The sequence below is a fragment of the Dermacentor variabilis genome, chromosome 7 (assembly GCF_050947875.1).
Source record: "Dermacentor variabilis isolate Ectoservices chromosome 7, ASM5094787v1, whole genome shotgun sequence".
In the NCBI taxonomy this organism is placed as follows: Eukaryota; Metazoa; Arthropoda; class Arachnida; order Ixodida; family Ixodidae; genus Dermacentor; species Dermacentor variabilis.
This window is the reverse complement of record NC_134574.1, coordinates 26,405,847-26,424,655: the sequence shown is the minus strand read 5'-3', so window position 1 is coordinate 26,424,655 and position 18,809 is coordinate 26,405,847. Positions and strand designations below refer to the sequence as shown.

The 18,809-nt window shown below is 47.7% G+C and overlaps 1 protein-coding gene across 1 annotated transcript in view; it reads right to left on the bottom strand.

Moving 5' to 3' along the window:
• LOC142587376 (epoxide hydrolase 4-like) overlaps positions 1 to 18,809 on the bottom strand; it is a 200,615-nt gene that overhangs the window by 58,730 nt on the left and 123,076 nt on the right. The window contains exon 5 of the mRNA XM_075698331.1: positions 6,097 to 6,274. Coding sequence (XP_075554446.1) covers positions 6,097 to 6,274 — 178 coding nt within the window. The remainder of the gene's footprint in view (positions 1 to 6,096; positions 6,275 to 18,809) is intronic.

Sequence of the window (18,809 nt, the reverse complement as noted above, 5' to 3'; positions counted from 1 at the left end):
TATTTACACTACCTCGACCTGGCTAAAATTCAATCAGTTCTATTGACACTAAAAACTATTCTTACTTTACAAAATAATCCATGACGACTAAAAAACTTAAAGCGGTCTTGGTTCACTAGTAACAGCACAAATTTAATATATGTTACTCTCGAAAAATATTTTCATCACATTTTTTTTTTCACTAGGGCTGTGTGAACGCGTGACATTCTTGAGCGCTCGCTGTATTCGGGGGGAACAGCTTCGGCGTAAAGGCGCGTTCCTGTGGCTGCACGGACTACGGCTGTCACATTCATTCCTTCAGCTTGTGGGCGCGGCTGCATTCCCCTCTTCCATTTCCTGTAGCCTGCAGCGTGCTTTCTTGCACTACCAAGCTGTCGCCCTAATTCCCGCTTAGGGGGTGACACCGACGGGCGGGTAGCGAGATAAAAGCGAAAAGGGTGTTTGCGGCTGTGCGAGCAGTAGTAGTTTGAAGAGCGATGAGCGCAGGAAAAAGGGAACGAGGGGCCACGCCGGCGGTGGCAGCGGGTCAGTAGTATGGAGCGAGAGGCAGTTCCTCGGGGTCGCCGTCGGTGGCCGAAATTATCGGACCACGTTGTTCTAGAAACACAGAGATGGCTGCCTTGCAGGAGGAACGCCTGATATGCCACAATATTGATTTATCGTAATATAGTATGTAGTTTGTCTAATTATAATTTTCTTTTCTATTGTTGTGGTCATTGTTTTTGATGCGGTAGCATTATTAGGATGCTTCACGTGCTTACTGAGGCTATGTGTGCGTCTGCGCATCTAACCGTTTTCCAGCCTACCTCAGTCACCGGGTGGTTCGTGGTTAAATAGGTTGCGCATCGGGCTGCTCTGCTTATGTAACATGTTTCTACCTCACCAATCAGACCAGCTTGGGTCACTGAGCATGCGCCAAAGTGTGCTGACGTGCCGTTCTTCAACGAACCTCCTTCGCGCCGACATGGGTCCCTGCATGCAGACGCGGGACTGGGTAGGCATACCGATGCGCGACGAAACATGGGCACGACTTGGCGCATTGGGCATGTGCCACTTGCTCTGTGCTGGTCTTCAATAAACCCCCTTGATGCCAACTTGGGTCACTGGGTATATGACAGTATGTGTGTGCCGTTCTTCAACGAACTTTTCTGTCGCCAAGTTGGGTAGCTAGGTAACTGGAAGTGCACCGCTCTACAATGACGGCACAGATACACTAAATTTATGCGATGTTGAGCGGAATAGAGTCCACGTCACAAGGGTTCCTCAAAGACAGCAACCCAGCGCATTAGCAGGACGCGCCACAAGTGTACTTGTAGGCGCCGCCTTTACATGAACGCCTTTCACGCCAACGCTTGAGCTAGGTCCACCGTTAATGCATTGGGTAGTATGTGTTACTGAGTGCGTGGCAAGCGAAGGAACAATTCTCAGCGTGGGATGCCACTGGCGCACCACGCCTCTCGTCTCGGAGCCCACGCGCGGACTTCTCGGCACTGCCACTAGATGGCGCAGCATCTCCAATTAGGAGCGTGAGAGAGGAGCTCGGTTTTCAGATCGCGTGTTTAGCAGCATTGGCACACACCGGCACGCCATTAACGTCGGAGCCCACAGCCACGCTTCTCAGCGGTGGCGCTAGAATGTGCTGGCTGTTCCTAAGGAAGTGCGAAAGAGGAGTCCCGCTGCAGTGCACACTTCCTACACAACCCGTTTAGACGGTGGAAATATGTTGTGTCGCTACATTGATTGAATTCTTCCACATTACCATGGATGGTAATTGTGGCATGGGTTCTTCCTCAATGTTGTCTCTTGTCTTCGGGTATAGTCCACAATAACTTCACGGATTTGTCATGCTTTACTGTGGCGCGATCAGCCTTGCTTCTTAATTATTTTATTTGCCTCCTGCCCTCTTAAATACGTAAACCATTTTTAATGCTTTCGAAAGAAACGACAGTGCTAAAAAAGAGAGGGTCACGAGAGAGCGACACGAACACAGCGCTCTCTCGTGTCCCTGTATTTTATTGAGCTTTGTCGTTTTTTTCATTGAATCACCAACAAGCCCAAACGTGCACGCTAAGCCAATTTTAGTGCGTTAGCGTTTTTAGGATACTTAGTTCGATCCCCTTCCGGGTGCTATCTATCTCATGCGCGCCTCATGCACACAACTCGTTTCGAAGGCGGCAATATGTGTTGTCGCTATATTGATTCAATGCTAACACAGTACGGTCGGCCAGTGTGTGTCGGAACTGAACGAAAACGAAAAACGAATGGAAAGGATCTTTATGACCGGAACAAAAGCATGACAAAGATGTTATTATTTTGTTTCGGTGTGAAACCTACGTATTCTTTATCGGTTTCCGGTTCAAGGGAAAAGTCGGCAATCCGAAACAACCGACGTCAGGCAACGCCAGCATCAGCGCGTACCTCAAGGGTGCGCGGAAGCACGTATCTCGGGCACGGATAAGCGCGAGCGACAGCCAGTCGAGCGCTCCACTAATCTAAGCCTGCCGCTCGGTGCACTAGCAGATAGGCGCCGTAGCAAATCCCAGGGCTTGTGCGCTGAAGAACTTATTGTTTTGTTTCCTACGCCTACAACGCTTTGTTACCGAAGTTTTATCGTTTGTTTATGTTCGTTTAAGTTAGTTCTATCGGAACAACCTCTCGCATTTCGGCTGGTACACTCGATGACATGGTGCTTCTGAGATCACGCTCAGTGCCTTGGCTCTACACACTGAGCATGATCTCAGAATTCGTATTACACTTATTGATAAAAATAAACACTCTTTTTATCGTTCCTTTGCTTCGAAGCTTTTCGCATGCGAACCAAAGCCGTTCATAATTGCTACGGATAATATTCTTTTTTTTTTTGTTCCGGTGCAGAAGCGGAACAGAACGTGTTTCAGTGGAACGAAACAAAAACCAGAATGATAAGCATTTCGCTCCGACACCCTGCCGTCGACAGGCATTGTGAGATGGGTATTGCCGTAATTTGTTGCATACGTAAATGCGTGTGCCCGCCTTGAATCCTAATCGGTCTGAATCGACCTAGAACGTGCGTATGGAACGGATCGACCATCGAACGCAACAATTTTTTGATGCGCCAAGCCAATCAGACATTTATTGTGCAGCACTCGAAAACGTGAAATGGCGGATACATGCGCCTCGAAGCTGCAGCATTAACAAAATGCTTCGCGGGAGTAGCATATAGGCCAAATGTGTTTGTCACTGGCTGAACATAACTTGCCCATCTGAATATCCCTGAATGGCTCAGATGATGAGGTATGAATATTGACTTACTGATGTAATGAACTACGCACAAATTAGGCAGAGCTGGTTGCTATGAATGAAATGAGATACAGAACGATATGTATCCGATATGTCAACCTATTATACAGCTACAAGCACCATGTTCGCAGAGAGCTGGTAGAATGCCAATAATATACTAAGCCATAAAAACAGAGCCGTAAAAATATCGGAGAATTATAGGCTCATTATCTTGCTTTTTTATTGTATGAAATACTCAGCAAGATAATTGCCAAATAAATCAGGGATATACTTTACTTCAATCAATGAAGAGAACAGAGTCACTTCAGCGAAGGATACTCTACGGTGGATTACCTCCATATCATCAACGAGGTAATTGAGAAATATGCGGAGTACCATCAACCTCTCTAAATGGTTTTCACAGATTATGAAGATACATCTGATTTGGTAGAAATATCAGCTGTCACAGACACATTGCGTATTGAAAGGTTGCTGGAGGCATACGGCAATATCTTGCGAAATAGTTGCAAAGGTTTCACAGCTACCTTGCTTCTCTATAAGAAAATCATAATGTTACTGTTAAGAAAATGGTCAGGTAAGCAGAAAATCTCTGCAATGCTATTGACTGCATGCTTAGAAGAAGTGTTAACGCAATGAGGCTGGGAAGGTTTAGGAGTGTAAATATACTGCGAATATGTAAGAAACCTTTGGTTTGCAGATGACATTGTCCTGTTCAGCAACACTAGGGATGAATTGCAACAGATCATTGAGGACCCGAACTTACCTAGTGTAAAAGTAGGGTTGAATATTATATAAGACAGACAAAGGTAATGTTAAATAAAGTGACACGGGAACACGAATTCATGATCGCCAGTCAACCTTTAGAGTCAGTGCAGGATTACGTTTATCTAGGTGACTTGCTCGCTGAAGACTCGGATCATGACCGGGAAACGTACTGAACAAAACGCGTTACAGTGCACATCGCATGAATTACCAAATCCTCACTGGTAGCTTAGCACTATCGTTGAAAAGAAACGTGTACAATCATTGAATTTTGCCGGTGCTAGCATATGAGGCAGAAATTTGGAGGTTAGCAAAGAAGCTCGAGAACAAGTGGAAGACTACGCTAAGAGTGATAGTATGACAATGTTAGGCGCAACGATAAAAGATAAAGGTGAAAATTCGATATTCTAGTTGACATGAACAGAAAGAATATGGAGTTGGCAGGCCATGTAACGCGTAGGGTAGATAATTAGTGGACCATTGGAGTTACGGAATGGGTGCCAAGTGAAGGAAGCGCAGTCGAGGACATCACAAAACTAAGCGAGGTGATGAAATTAAGAAATTAGCAGGTGCAAATTGGAATCGGCTAGCACAAGGCCGGGCTAATTCGAATTCGCTGGGAGAAACCTTCGCCCTGCATTGCACTTAAAAATAGGCTGGTGATGATGATGATAATGCAGCCCTAGTTACTTGCATATATAAAAGGTAAACGCCTATACTTTTTCAAGGTGCTAGACCTATAGTCAATAACATTTCACATGTACGACCAATAAGAGGACCATAAATAGACATGTTAAAATTGGGCTAATATAGAGATATTTGGTACATACGCGTCATAAAGTAGCTTATGACCATATACGGCAGTCGCTTCATGTATGGACACATTGAGAACTGGGCAGATACAGGTATGCGGTAAATATCGCCCCTGATACGCCATATACATATATATCTGCCAGATTCTTAATGTTTCCATGTGCGAATTTTTTATATCAGCGCAAATATGAGCTTTTGGTAAAGGTTTTCTCGCTCGCCATGGTCCGTAAACGTTTCCATTGGGCTTCAATGCTACCGACCCTACGAGGCGGACGTTCCCTGCGGTTATGACGGGATTAATATCTTTGCATTACATAACAATGTGCTGCGTCATGTCCGTATCTTTCCTGCTGTAGACACATGCCCCTTTGATGGCGATTTACTCGTGTACGGTTTCTCCTCAGTTAGTTAGCTCGAGACTCAGAAAACAAGTCACTGGCTTTCGTGCTGCATAAATTTTGTTTCCTTATCTCTTGCTTGCCGTTTTGTAAAGCTCCATGAACCTTTTTGTTTCCATCTTTCGCATCCAATTTATATGTCGCTGCTTCTCTCACTTTCATTTAGGTGGCTGCTAGGTGTCTACTTGTACTTCTAAGTAGGAATTACTTGGTCACCAACATTCATAACCTTTTTCTCCCCTTCATGTCCATGCTATTGAAATAGAGATGTTTTAAACGAAAGTATAGCCAAGCGATGTGTCCTAGCTCACACTTCCCGACCATGTTCCTCCTCTGCTGCTGCGCAGCACTATCTCTTAAGCCACTGTTAACAATCAGGATTTTTTTTCGGCAACACAAAGCTCCTATTTGAGCCTGTGTTAAAAGTGAAGGAAATGAACGTGTCCTCAAATTTTTTTAGTGTAGATGCAAGAAAGAAGGGAGAAACGGGGGTCTCACATTTAGCATAGAGGCATGAACATTGTTGTTAATATATTATTTGAGTAAAAATTATGTACACTTGAAAGAAAGGGAAACAAAAGCAATGGGCAGGCTGGCGATAGCCACTAGAACTGGCACAACACCTGCCCATTCTTTAGAAATAAATAAACAGAAGCATAGAAATCGAAGACAGAAAAAATGGAGCTGGAAAAAAGGAAGTGCATGAATAATCCCAAACAATAACATAAATAATGACAAAATGTGGAGCATGGCCAGTCACAGCAGGTCGCGCTACTCAAGGAATGTAAAAATGGAAGAAGTTATGTCCAAGGTTTTGTGAAACTCAAGAAGATGAATAGCTTACCAGGACATCATCATCTGAATGAGGCTTCGCTGTAGCTGCTTGACAAAGGCTAACGGGTGGTAGCCGTTGATGACGATCATGCGGTGTACTAAGTTCCCGTGCAGTGTAACGAAGCAGAAGCCGATCATGCCTCCCCAGCCATGCCCGACGAAAACCAACTGCCTCGAGTTGTTGGGATCTGCACAACACGGAAGAGAAACTGTGAGGGCTCGACGATGAACAGCAACATTCCGAATGATTTATAAATGAAGTAGGAAACCGCATTTTTAAATTATGTAGTTTTACGTGCCAAAACCACTTTCTGATTATGAGGCACGCCGTAGTGGAGGACTCCGGAAATTTCGACTCCAAAATTTCGAGGACTCCTGAAATTTTGGGGCTCTTCAACGTGCACCTAAATCTAAGTACACGGGTGTTTTCCCATTTAGCCCCCATCAAAATGCGACCGCCGTGGCCGGGATTCGATATCGCGACCTCATGCTCAACAGCCTAACACCACAGCCACTGAGCAACGATGGCGGGTAAACCACATTTTTAAAGGCACAGTGATTTGTTCCTCGTCACTCGAGATTTTCTCCCACCATGTGGTTCAAACCTCCCAGGTATGCTTTCTCCCAGTTGTGAACCGTGTGGTTCAAACCTCTTTACCCACCAGCAGAAGCTGGAGTCGCGGTGACCCCACATGAGGGCGACACTTACCACATCGGTTACCTATGCATGGCTAGAACACCTCCATAGACCATTCGGAAATACCTGAGAACATTGCTCAGCTCCATCATCCGCAGCCACACGCACCTCTAGTGGGCATGCCCTAGTCTTTATAGGGCTGCCCACTCTTGAGAGGACAGCGGAGAAGCGAGAGAGGGAGATAAAGAGGGGAAAACGGGTGGCCGGGCCCGTAGGGACCGACCCTGTCAAGAGCCACTAGAGTGTACGTGCGGCAAATTTCGAGAATTTTCACATCCTAAAATGTCATGATTCACAACAAGAAAGTTACATGGTTACAAATACTACTAACACGACTGTCAATGCAAATATCTGACTGTGAACGCTTAAGGCCTGTGACAGAACTCGAAATACGTTTTTGTTTACGAGAATGCAAGAAAACACGAAAGCGGAGAATTTTCTAACGAGTTGCAACGCATTATAAGCTAACCGTGGTGCACTTATCTAGCAGAAGAAAACGCAAAAGTTCAAATATTTATCATTGCTGACAGCGTCATATCGCAACACGGGACATTTACTCAAAGACATGACTGTGCGGTTGAATTCAGGACGGTTCACAACCCTAAGCCTAACTAAACTAGATCCGAGGAGGCTGCCTACAAACAATGGGCCTTCATCCCGGAACAGCATCAAAGTAACATTCTTTGCTTCGTGGGGCATCCAGCCCTACTGATGAATACAACACCGGAGCTAACCTGCTTTTGTATATTTAATCACTTGTACCATTGAAGAAATTTTGGAAATAAGAATACGCTAAGGCCTTAATCACGACAGTTGCACAACGAAGTTAAGCAACAAGCACAGCGATGCCAGCAACTAACTGCCACAAAGTGCTCGTGTTGCCTTTTTAGAGGTAAAGTTAAAATGTAGAAAAAGCCTGTCTGTCACACCCACTCAGGTGCCGAACTTTGTGGGATAAATCCTCGAGTTTTCTTTCCAATCGACTGGTTGTTAACAAATATAATCGACTAGCTTTTTCGTCCTCAGCAATGACCTAGGTAAATATCTGCCAACTGTAATGAATGATCAATGAAATTACATCCCCGAAAGCTAAATCAACTAATACGTGTCCTAGGTAAATGAACGAGGCGTTTTATTCAGCCAATATTAGACTATATTCTGATGCGACATTGTGCATTTTCCGTCACGTCCATCTAGACCTTGCGATTTTGCCCCGATGGAAACGTAAAACACTTGGCAAATATTTCTTTATTGGCAGAAATATCGCGATGTAAGAAAAATACGTTGTCTCCTTGGTGCGTGTTATACTTGCAAAGCGAAATTACCGGCATTTGTAGTTTTAAGAAAAATAAGAGCATATGAAGACATTGCGCACAGCGTGGAAAATAAAAACTTCTTTAAAATTAATACTAAGTAAATTCTGGGGTTTAACGTGCCTTTCATCATCATCAGCAGCAGCAGCAGCAGCAGTAGCCTGGTTAGCCCCACTGCAGGGCAAAGGCCTCTCTCATACTTCTCCAACTTCTTAATTTTAATCATACTTCAAACTTCCTAATCTCATCCGCCCACCTAACTTTCCGCCGCCCCCTGCTACGCTTCCCTTTACTTGGAATCCAGTCCGTAACCCTCAATGACCATCGGTTATCTTCACTCCTTATTACATGTCCTGCCAATTCCCATTTCTTTTTCTTGATTTCAACTAAGATGTCATTAACTCGCGTTTGTTCCCTCACCCAATCTGCTCTTTTCTTATCCCTTAACGTTACACCCATCATTCTTCTTTCCATAGCTCGTTGCGTCGTCCTCAATTTAAGTGGAACCCTGTTCGTAAGCCTCCAAGCTTCTGCCCCGCAGGTGAGTACTGGTAAGACACAGCTATTATACACTTTTGTCTTGAGGAATAATGGCAACCTGCTGTTCATGATGTGAGAGTGCCTGCCAAATGCACCCCCAGCCCATTCTTATTCTTCTGAATATTTCAATCTCATGATCCGGATCCGTGGTCACTACCTGCCCTCAGTAGATGTATTCCCTTACCACTTCCAGTGCCTCGCTACGTATTGTAAATTGCTGTTCTTTTCCGAGACTGTTAAACATTACTTTAGTTTTCTGCAGATAAATTTTTAGACCCACTCGTCTGCTTTGCCTCTCCAGGTCAGTGAGCATGCATTGCAATTGGTCCCCTGATTTATTAAGCACGGCAATATCATCAGCGTATCGCAAGTTACTGAGGTATTGTTCATTAACTTTTATCCCCAATTCTTCCCAATCCAGGTCTCTGAACACCTCCTGTAAACAAGCTGTGAATAGCATGGGAGAGATCGTATCTCCCTCCCGGATGCCTTTCTTTATTGGGATTTTGTTGCTTTCTTTATGGAGGACTACGGTGGCTGTGAAGCTGCTACAGATATATTTCAGCATATTTACATACGGCTCGTCTACACCCTGATTCCGTAATGCCTCCATGACTGCTGAGGTTTCGACAGAATCAAACGCTTTGTCGTAATCAATGAAAGCTATATATAAGGGCCAACCCTTATATATATATATATTCCGCACATTTCTCTATCACCTGATTGATAGTGTGAATATGGTCTACTGTTTAGTAGCCTTTACGGAATCCTGCCTGGTCCTTTGCTTGACAGAAGTCTAAGGTGTTCCTGATTCTATTTGCGATCACCTTAGTAAATAGTTCGTAAGCACTTGATGGTAAGCTGATCGGTCTACAATTTTTCAAGTCTTTGGCGACCTCTTTCTTATGGATTAGGATAAAGTCAGCGTTCTGCCAAGATTCCGGTACGCTCGAGGTCATGAGGCACTGCGTATACAGGGTGGCCAGTTTCTCTAGAACAATCTGCCCACCATCCTTCAGCAAATCTGCTGTTACCTGATCCTCCCAGCTGCCTTCCCCCTTTGCATAGCTCCCAACTCTTTCTTTACTTTTTCCGGTGTTACCTGTGTGATTTCGAACTCCTCTAGACTATTCTCTCTTCCATTATGGTCGCGGGTGCCACTGGTACTGTATAAATCTCTATAGAACTCCTCAGCCACTTCAACTATCTCATCCATATTAGTAATAATATTGCCGGCTTTGTCTCTTATCGCATACATCTGATTCTTGCCAATTCCTAGTTTCTCATTCACTGCTTTTAGGCTTCCTCCGTTCCTGAAAGCATGTTCAATTCTATCCATATTATACTTCCTTATGTCAGTTGTCTTACGCTTGTTGATTAACTTCGAAAGTTCTGCCAGTTCTATTCTAGTTGTAGGGTTAGAGGCTTTCATGCATTGGCGTTTCTTGATCAAATGTTTCGTCTGCTGCGACGGCTTACTGGTATTCTCTCTAACGGAGTTACCACCGACTTCCATTGCACACTCCTTAATGATGCCCACAAGATTGTCGTTCATTGCTTCAACACTAGGGTCCTCTTCCTGAGTTAAAGCCGAATATCTGTTCTGTAGCTTGATCTGGAATTCCTCTATTTTCCCTCTTACCGCTAACTCATTGATCGGCTTCTTATGTACCAGTTTCTTCCGTTCCCTCCTCAGGTCTAGGCTAATTCGAGTTCTTACCATCCTATGGTCACTGCAGCGCACCTTGCTGATCACGTCCACATCTTGTATGATTTCAGGGTTACCGCAGAGTATGAAGTCTATTTCATGTCTAGTCTCGTCATTCGGGCTCCTTCCCGTCCCCTTTCGGCTATCCAGCTTGCGGAAAAGGGTATTCATTATCCGTACGTTATTCTGTTCCGCAAACTCTACTAATACCTCTCCCCTGCTATTCCTAGTGCCTATGCGATATTCCCCCACTACCTTATCTCCAGCCTGCTTCTTGCCTACTTTGGCATTGAAGTCGCCCGTCAGTATAGTGCTTTTTGTTTTCACTCTACCCATCGCTGATTCAACGTACCTTTACCAGCACTCGATTTCAAGCACGCTGTAGTTGGCGGCTACGGATTAATTTTGGCCGCATGGGGTTCTTTAACGTGCACCTAAAACTAGGCACACGAGTGTTTACGCATTCCACACCCTTGGAAATGCGTCTGCCTCTGTCGGGGTCTTCATTTCGTGACTCGGAGCTCGGCAGCGCTACGCCATAGTCGCCAGAATGCCGCGAGTGGTAATAATTTCCAGGGTACGTCGATCACGCGAAATATGTTTTCGTGGTTTCTACACTGCAGACGGGATGGCTATCTATAGCCATATGTACGCGTAATGTGAGCCAACACAAAGACTGCACGAGCATAGTTGTAGACGACAACAGCGATTCGTCGTTTGCCCTCGTTTTATGCGATAGAAAATATATGGACACTAGAGGCACGTTGCTGCCGGCGGCGTCCCCACCGCAGTGCTGTTACGGTATCTACGGTGCCCACGTGGCCCGCCCGCAAAATGTTAGAAGGCGTGCAGGACAAGCTGCGTATGGGCGCCTCCAAAAACGTTGAAGGCAAGCGGGACGCAGCCTCGTCCTCCGCTCTGCGGAGCCCTGCTGCTCTGCAGCGGTGCCAGGGCAGCGTTCTGCCTCCGAATCCTGGAACGAGCGCTGTCCCTTGCAGACTACAAGCGTTTCTGCCATATGTTTACAGTCGCCAGGTGAGCTGTACATTTCACGCTAGAAAAGCTGACGTTTGTTTTTAATACGCTAGCATTACGAGTGTCAAAGCGGAAAGCAAAGTGCATGTGTTAGAAGGGTGGGAAGCTCATCACGTGGTAGTAGAAGTGTAAAGATAGCTTAGAAGAGTCTTGATATATATATATATATATATATATATATATATATTGCTACGGAACACTATTTGCGATAACAAAAGGCGAGCAAGGTGAAGACGACGACGACGATTTGAGGCTAGCGCGGCCTGTTGGCTCTTGGGCAAGTGCGGCGAATTTCCTTGTAAATATACTTGTATATAGCTTTTCATCTGCGTCATCCTACGTAACATATCTGGTGGAGGTGGACATTCCCTGTACATCGTCACGGAGCTTCGCAGTGGACGATACGTCGAGCCTTCCTTCATGGCTCCCGGCGACGACAAATCGACTCCACCGGCTCCGACACCTGCTCCCACTTCGACGACCTACATCACTCTCGCCGCTCCCCGTGATCCTGGCGTATCGTCGGGCAAAGATGGGGAAGACGTGGAGGACTGCATGAGCCTGTGCGCGCACGTCAGCCACAATAACCAGTGGGACTCTATAATCATGCTCGCCAAAGTAGTCGTTTACCTTGGTGGTACACTTCGAGTTTGGTTTCGGACGGACGAAGATGAGCTCCCCAGTTGGGATTCGCTTAAGCAAAGCTCCGAGACTTGTTCGGCAACCACTACGGTCACCATCTTGCCGTGCAGAAGGCGCTTTCCGGCCGTGTGCAGACGTCAACAGAGCCCTACGTCACGTTCATTCAGGACATCTTGACTCTGTGCCGTAAAGTTGACGCCCACATGACTGAGTCCGACAAGGTCTCCCACATCCTCAAAGGCATTGCCGATGACGCCTTGAACTTGCTCGTTTTCAACAACGTGGCGACGGTGGATGCACTTATAAAAGAGCGCCGCCGCCTGGAACTCGCTAAAAGCCGACGTATCGACCAGCACTTTGCCCGTCTGCCCAACACCTCAGCGACGTCTTCCTGTGCTGACGCTCCTCATCCCAACAACACTGGCGATGTTACCAGAATCGTCCGGCGTGAGATCGAGGCCGCCTATCCGGCTGCCTTCGACTCCAGCCCCTCCAACGCACCTGCAGTCACGGTTTTCCTGATTCATGCAGTTTCCCGCCATCAGTTTGCAAACATGAGTCTTCACACCATCTGCTCGGCCCATCACCCTGATACCTTCCCGGCTTCGATTCCGAACCGTCCCACATCTTCTTACCCACCACGTTTACGCAACCCATCTGAATGGCGCACTGCTGACGACATGCCCATTTGTTTTCACTGCCATCGAATCAGGCACATTTCTCGGCACTGTCACAGTCGCTGGAGTTCCCCGACCCGGTCTACTTATACTGCCTACACTCGCCCCCCAGGTGGCCCTTCTCGTCCCTATGCCGTCCGCTCCGATAATGCCGCCACTGGGTTTCCTGCGCCGAACCGCCCCTATTCTGGTTCGCCTTCGCCCCAACGACGAAAATTTCGCCCCCCCCCCAGCCCCGTCGCTCCTATTCGCCGACTCCCTTCGGACGCCGCTCCCAGTCGGAAAACTAGATGATGCAGCGCCTCGAGGTGACGCTGCATTGCTCCCTACACCGCAAATTTCCTCCACGGACGTAGCCCACTCATCTGAACCTTCTTGACGTGCAAGTCGACGGTGTTTCTTTATCTGCTCTTATAGACACTGGGGCGCATTTGTCGGTAATGATCGCTGACCTTCGTAACCGGCTGAGGAAAATAATCACGCCCGCCACGACGCCTGTTTTCCGTGTCGCCGATGGCGGAACAGCCCCCGTATTTGGTATGTGTGCCGCCCGGGTCTCCTTTGCCGATTGCTCCACTATCGTGCTATTCACAGTCATCGCCCACTGTCCCCACAACATCATCCTTTGTTTAGACTTCCTTTCCGCACACTCTGCTCTCATCGATTGTTCCGGTAGTACTCTTCGCTTTGACCGCCCCGTTCTGGATCCCGCTGAACCACACCCCAGTCGCCTCGGTTCCGTCGAATTCGTTCGCTTGCCACTCTCAGCACTGACTTACGTTGACTTCGTGTCATTCCCATCAATCCCCGACGGTCACTACATCGCGGCTTCTATGCGAGACGTCCTCCTTACACACGGGATCACAGTACATCATACAGTTTTATCTATTACGGCGAATTGCGTCTGCCTGCCAGTGGTCAATTTTGGCTTGACGACACAAGTACTACCACGCGGGATGTCTCTGGCCCAGCTTTGCTCATTCGAGGATCACTCATTAGCATATATTGCCGTAGCCGACAATTCAGCCGATCCTCCTCTACCATCGCAGTCGTCAACTTGTATCACCGCCGACTTACAGGAAATGATTGCACCCGAAATGCCGTCCAAGCATGCTCGTGAGCTCTACCGCGTTCTGTTTTTACTACCACGATATTTTTGACTTTAACGATCTTCCTTTGGCCCAAACTACAGCTGTTAAACATCGCATTATTACCGGCGATGCCCCTACTATTCATTGCCGCCCGTATCGAGTGTCACCGGCTGAGCGTAAAGTTATTCACACCGAAGTTCGCAAAATGCTTGCTAAGAACATTATAGAACCATCATGTAGTCCAGGGGCGTCCCCTGTTGTACTGGTAAAAAAGAAGGATGGCTCATGGCGCTTTTGCATGGATTATCGGCACCTTAACAGGGTTACCAAAAAGGACGTGTATCCCCTACCTCGGATTGATGACGCCCTTGACTGCCTCCACGGTGCTCACTATTTCTCCTCTATTGACCTTCGCTCCGGCTACTGGCAGATTGGCCTGGACGATCTCGACCGCGAGAAGACTGCTTTTGTAACACCCGACTGTCCTTATGAATTCAAAGTGATGCCGCTTTGTCTATGTAGCGCTCCTGCCAATTTTGAACGCATGATGGACTTCCTTCTTCATGGTTTCAAATGGTCCACGTGCCTGTGCTACTAGGATGACGTTATAGTATTCTCCCCAACGTTCGCTATACACCTCGAGCACCTCTCAGCAGTCCTGAACGTTTTTCGTCAAGCCGGTCTGCAACTCAACGCATCGAAGTGCCAAATCGGCCATCACCAGATTACCGTCCTTGGACATCTCGTTGACGCGAACGGAGTGCAACCGCACCCATGCAAGATCCATGCTGTTACGCACTTCCCTGTTCCAAAGTGTGTCAAGGATGTGCGCAGCTTGATCGGCCTTTGTTCGTAGTTCCGCGGTTTCGTGCAAAATTTCGCGGCCATAGCACGGCCAGTAACCGAGCTTTTGAAAAAAGACGCCTCTTTCCAGTGGGGCGATAACGAAGCCTCTGCATTCTCGCTTCTAATCGACCTTCTCACAACGCCTCCCACTCTAGCCCATTTCGATCCTTCTGCGCCTATCGTACTGACGCCAGCGGTCACGGAATTGGCACAGTACTGGCACAGCGCCAGCGCGGCAACGACCGTGTTATCGCTGACGCTAGCAGGCTCCTCTCACCCTGGGAGCGCAACTATTCCATCACTGAGCGTGTCTGGCCCTAGATGGGCGGTTGCGAAGTTCCACCCATACTTATATGGCCAACCCTTTTCCGTTGTCACAGACCATCACGCGCTTTGCTGGTTATGCTCACTGAAATATCCTACAGGAAGACTATGTCGCTAGGCCTTACGCCTCCAAGAATATTCGTACTCTGTTACCTACAAGTATGGCCGACTACACAAGGACGCTCACTGCCTGTCTCCCTACCCGGTAGACGAGCCTGACGACGCCGACAGTTGTACAGCCAACGGCATTTCCTCTGTGTCTGCCTTCGCTAACATCGCCGATGAGCAGTACCGAGATCTATCGCTGCGAGCACTCATTGAGCGTCGGCGCTCCACCCCTACCGACGCATCCGTTCGCCGAAATGTCCTCCAGGGCGGCATTCTGTACTGAAGGAACTTCCTACCTAACGGATTTGGTCTTCTTCTTATCGGGCCAAAAGATGTACGACATGCTGTGTTCTTTGAGATGCATGACGCACCCACTGCAGGACATCTTGGGGTAAGCCGCACTTACGACCGCGTCCGCCGCCGCTTCTATTGGCCTGGTCTCGCTCGCTCCGTCCGACGCTATGTTGCTGCCTGCGATCCCTGTCAGCGTCGGAAAACACCTCAGGTGCTACCTGCTGGTCATCTCCAGTCGATCACCGTCCCTGTGGAACGTTTTTTTGTGTCGGATTAGACCTCCTCGGTCCCTTTCCCACGTCATCCTCTGGGAACAAATGGGTAGCCGTCGCAACTGATTACGCCACCCGATACGCTATCACGCGGCGGGCTCTCCCTACCAGTTACGCCACTGATGTCGCGGACATTCTCTTGCGTGACATTATCTTGCTTCATGGCGCCCCGCGACAGCTGCTTACTGACCGTGGTCGTAACTTCCTCTCGAAAGTTATCGCCGACATTGTGCAGCTCCATTCAACACAAGCTGACTACCTCATACCATACTCGAACCGATGGCCTGACAGAGCGGTTAAACCATACTCTTGCCGATATGCTGTCCAAGTATGTTTCCAAGGACCACTTCGACTGGGACATTGCCCTTCCTTACGCCATATTTGCATATACTTCTTCCCGGCATGACACCGCCGGATTTTCTCCATTTTATCTACTTTACGGTCGCGAACCGACATTGCCCATTGACACGGCACTTCCTCCTGTTGCGATCTCAACGAGCGAGTATGCGCGTGACGCCATCGCCCTCGGCGACCATGCACGCCCGCTTGCCCGTACTCGAATGACGGCCTCGCAAACCACCCAGCAGCGTCAGTACAACGCCCGCCACCGTGACGTATAGTTTTCGCCTGGTGCGCTCATGCTCCTGTGGTCGCCCTCTTGTCGCGGCGGACTATCAGAGAAGCTGCTTTCGCGATACGCAGGGCCCTACCGCGTGCTGCGCCAGGTGACGCCTGTGACGTACGAAATCGCTCCTGTGCGTTCAACCTCTTCCTCTACTCTGGCATCCAGTGATGTGCACGTAAGTAGGCTCAAGGCCTACTATACTGCTTCCGAGTTCGGCGTTTAGTCGCTCCGGGACGGCGCTTTTGCCGCCGGGGGTAGTGCTGCGGAACATTATTTGCGATGACAAAGAGGCGAGTAGGGTGAACACGACGATTAGAGGCTAGCGCGGGCTGTTGTCTGCGTCTTCCTACGTAACAATATATATATAACAGTGGGAATGGCAGTGGTGCGCTCCCAACCACCGTCATCATTTGCACTTCGCTCCTCGAAGACCCAGGATGTCTGGCGAGTGATCTCTTTAACAACACTTTCCAGCGTTGTCAACACGATTTCAATCATGGATCCCGGACCTCAGTGATCTACGACGTAATGTTAACGCATGTTTTCTCGCATTTACCGCTAGGTTGCCACTGAATTTGTTGCCTAACATCTCCTTCCCCATCGGCGTGCGACCCTTCTCGCCAAACCGGCGTTGCGACACGCCTGGCAGCTCAGTCCTGTCCACATGACCTCTCTATTCGCAACAATTTTTCCGCTCAACACAATAATCAAAGATCATCCGCCCAGCAAACCTGACCTAACGGCGGCCACGGTGCTGTGTTCTACGTAGCTGTTCGTGTTGCATAGCAGCACTTGCACGCGTTATGTCGCGCTAACTTGTTGCCCCCGCGTATTCTGAGCGCAGCTCTTAGGCACCCGTTCATGGGTTGAGCGTCCCCATGCCTCGGCGTAACCGCGCGAACGCGTTTGTGGAACTGCTCGCGCGTTCGTCATTGTTTTCTTTCACAGTTGGCACCGACGGTGCTCATCAGGCGAGCGTTGCCATACTGCCCCTCCCAGTGCGAAGGCCCTGAAGGCACTGGCCCAATGCCAGTTCGTTCGGTGATTTCGGACTCATATCATTTGCCTCAATATATCGCGAAATGAAAACACATATACAGCTGCGTTCAAACTTTGCAATGGGGAGTATTTGAATCGCCGGAATTGTTTTCGCTTCTAGACTGCATTTACAAACATTAACTAGTGATCCTAACCTCTTCAACAACACTAATGCGGATCCAATGGACATGATAGAATATTGGCGTAGTGAAGCTTGAGTAAACTGGTTGAATGAATGTTTTAGACCTTGCTGCAATGCGCACAATTTGGTGATGACAGTTTGATGCACAGAAAAGTAGTACACGCATCGAACAACACTTTGGGATTAAGTACGACTTGTGCCTTAGGGGGACACAGCTATCCGAAGCAGTGGCCAAGTACGGGCTCATACCTAGTGGCACATACCGAATAACTAACTGAGAGAAAGAACATTTTATCAAATAATTCACAAAATGTAACTGACGATTTTACGAAAGGATTCCTGTGCTTCAGACATATCTGCGAGTGGGCTATATATCCTTATATTTTATGTAGATATCATATATGGAGAGACATGCCCAGTATGGAGGATTCGCTAAAGGCGCCCTGCCGCGTACTGCTTGCCTGATAAAAGAATTCGTTGAATTCGATTCACCACTCCATAAACAGAACTTTGCGCTTTACACAAGCCCGTGGGGAGACAATATGCGTGATTTTCTTACGTATGAAGGTACGTGTTTGTTTCGCACCACAGAGCTCGAAATAAGCGGCCAGCATACAAAACTTACATGAGCCAATTCATAAGTACCTTCCTATAAGCAGTGGTATAAAGTTTGTAAGCAGGGATAAGGTGCCTTAGAAAGGCTGGCCAACATTTCGATAGGAGAACCTATCTTCGTCAAAGACTGCCTCGTCATCCTCGGCATGTTAGTCTTAAAGGGTTAGTGCAGTGACGCCACTTGCGGAGGTTGTCGGTGGCGGCTGGTTATAAAGGCAGAGACTTCAGGCCAGCGTATACAAACGAAAATACAGCCGGCAAGACAGCCGCCACGGTGACGAATGTCTTGGACGGTTCGTAAAGCAACCATTGCTTTAAGATTACCTGCATGCAAAATGCAACTACAACCAGGCAAACCAATTGCAGGTCATATTTAAAGGTAGGCAGGGTGTTAAAACTTCTTCCGGGTGCTCTAATATGGTAACACTTTCCTTCGTAATTTTAAACTGCGACACGATACCTACCGTAATACTCTTGTCCACTGTGAGTGTTCATCACGCAGTGTCGTTTAATTCCTTCGTGTGTATCAGTTGACATAAATAATCACAGGTACGTGCGAAGCAATAACTGGTCGAAAAGAAAACATCGTGATGATAAGGATCATTTACACGCATGCCCTTTGAAACAGGGTTGTGGCAAATAGTCACCTAGCCTGGTAGAGTTAATGGGGTAGGCTATGCATGTTTTTTATTAATTTATTTTGTACAGATCGCCTTAGTCTGTTTTCTCTACGTCGAAACCTCTCTATCCACCTTA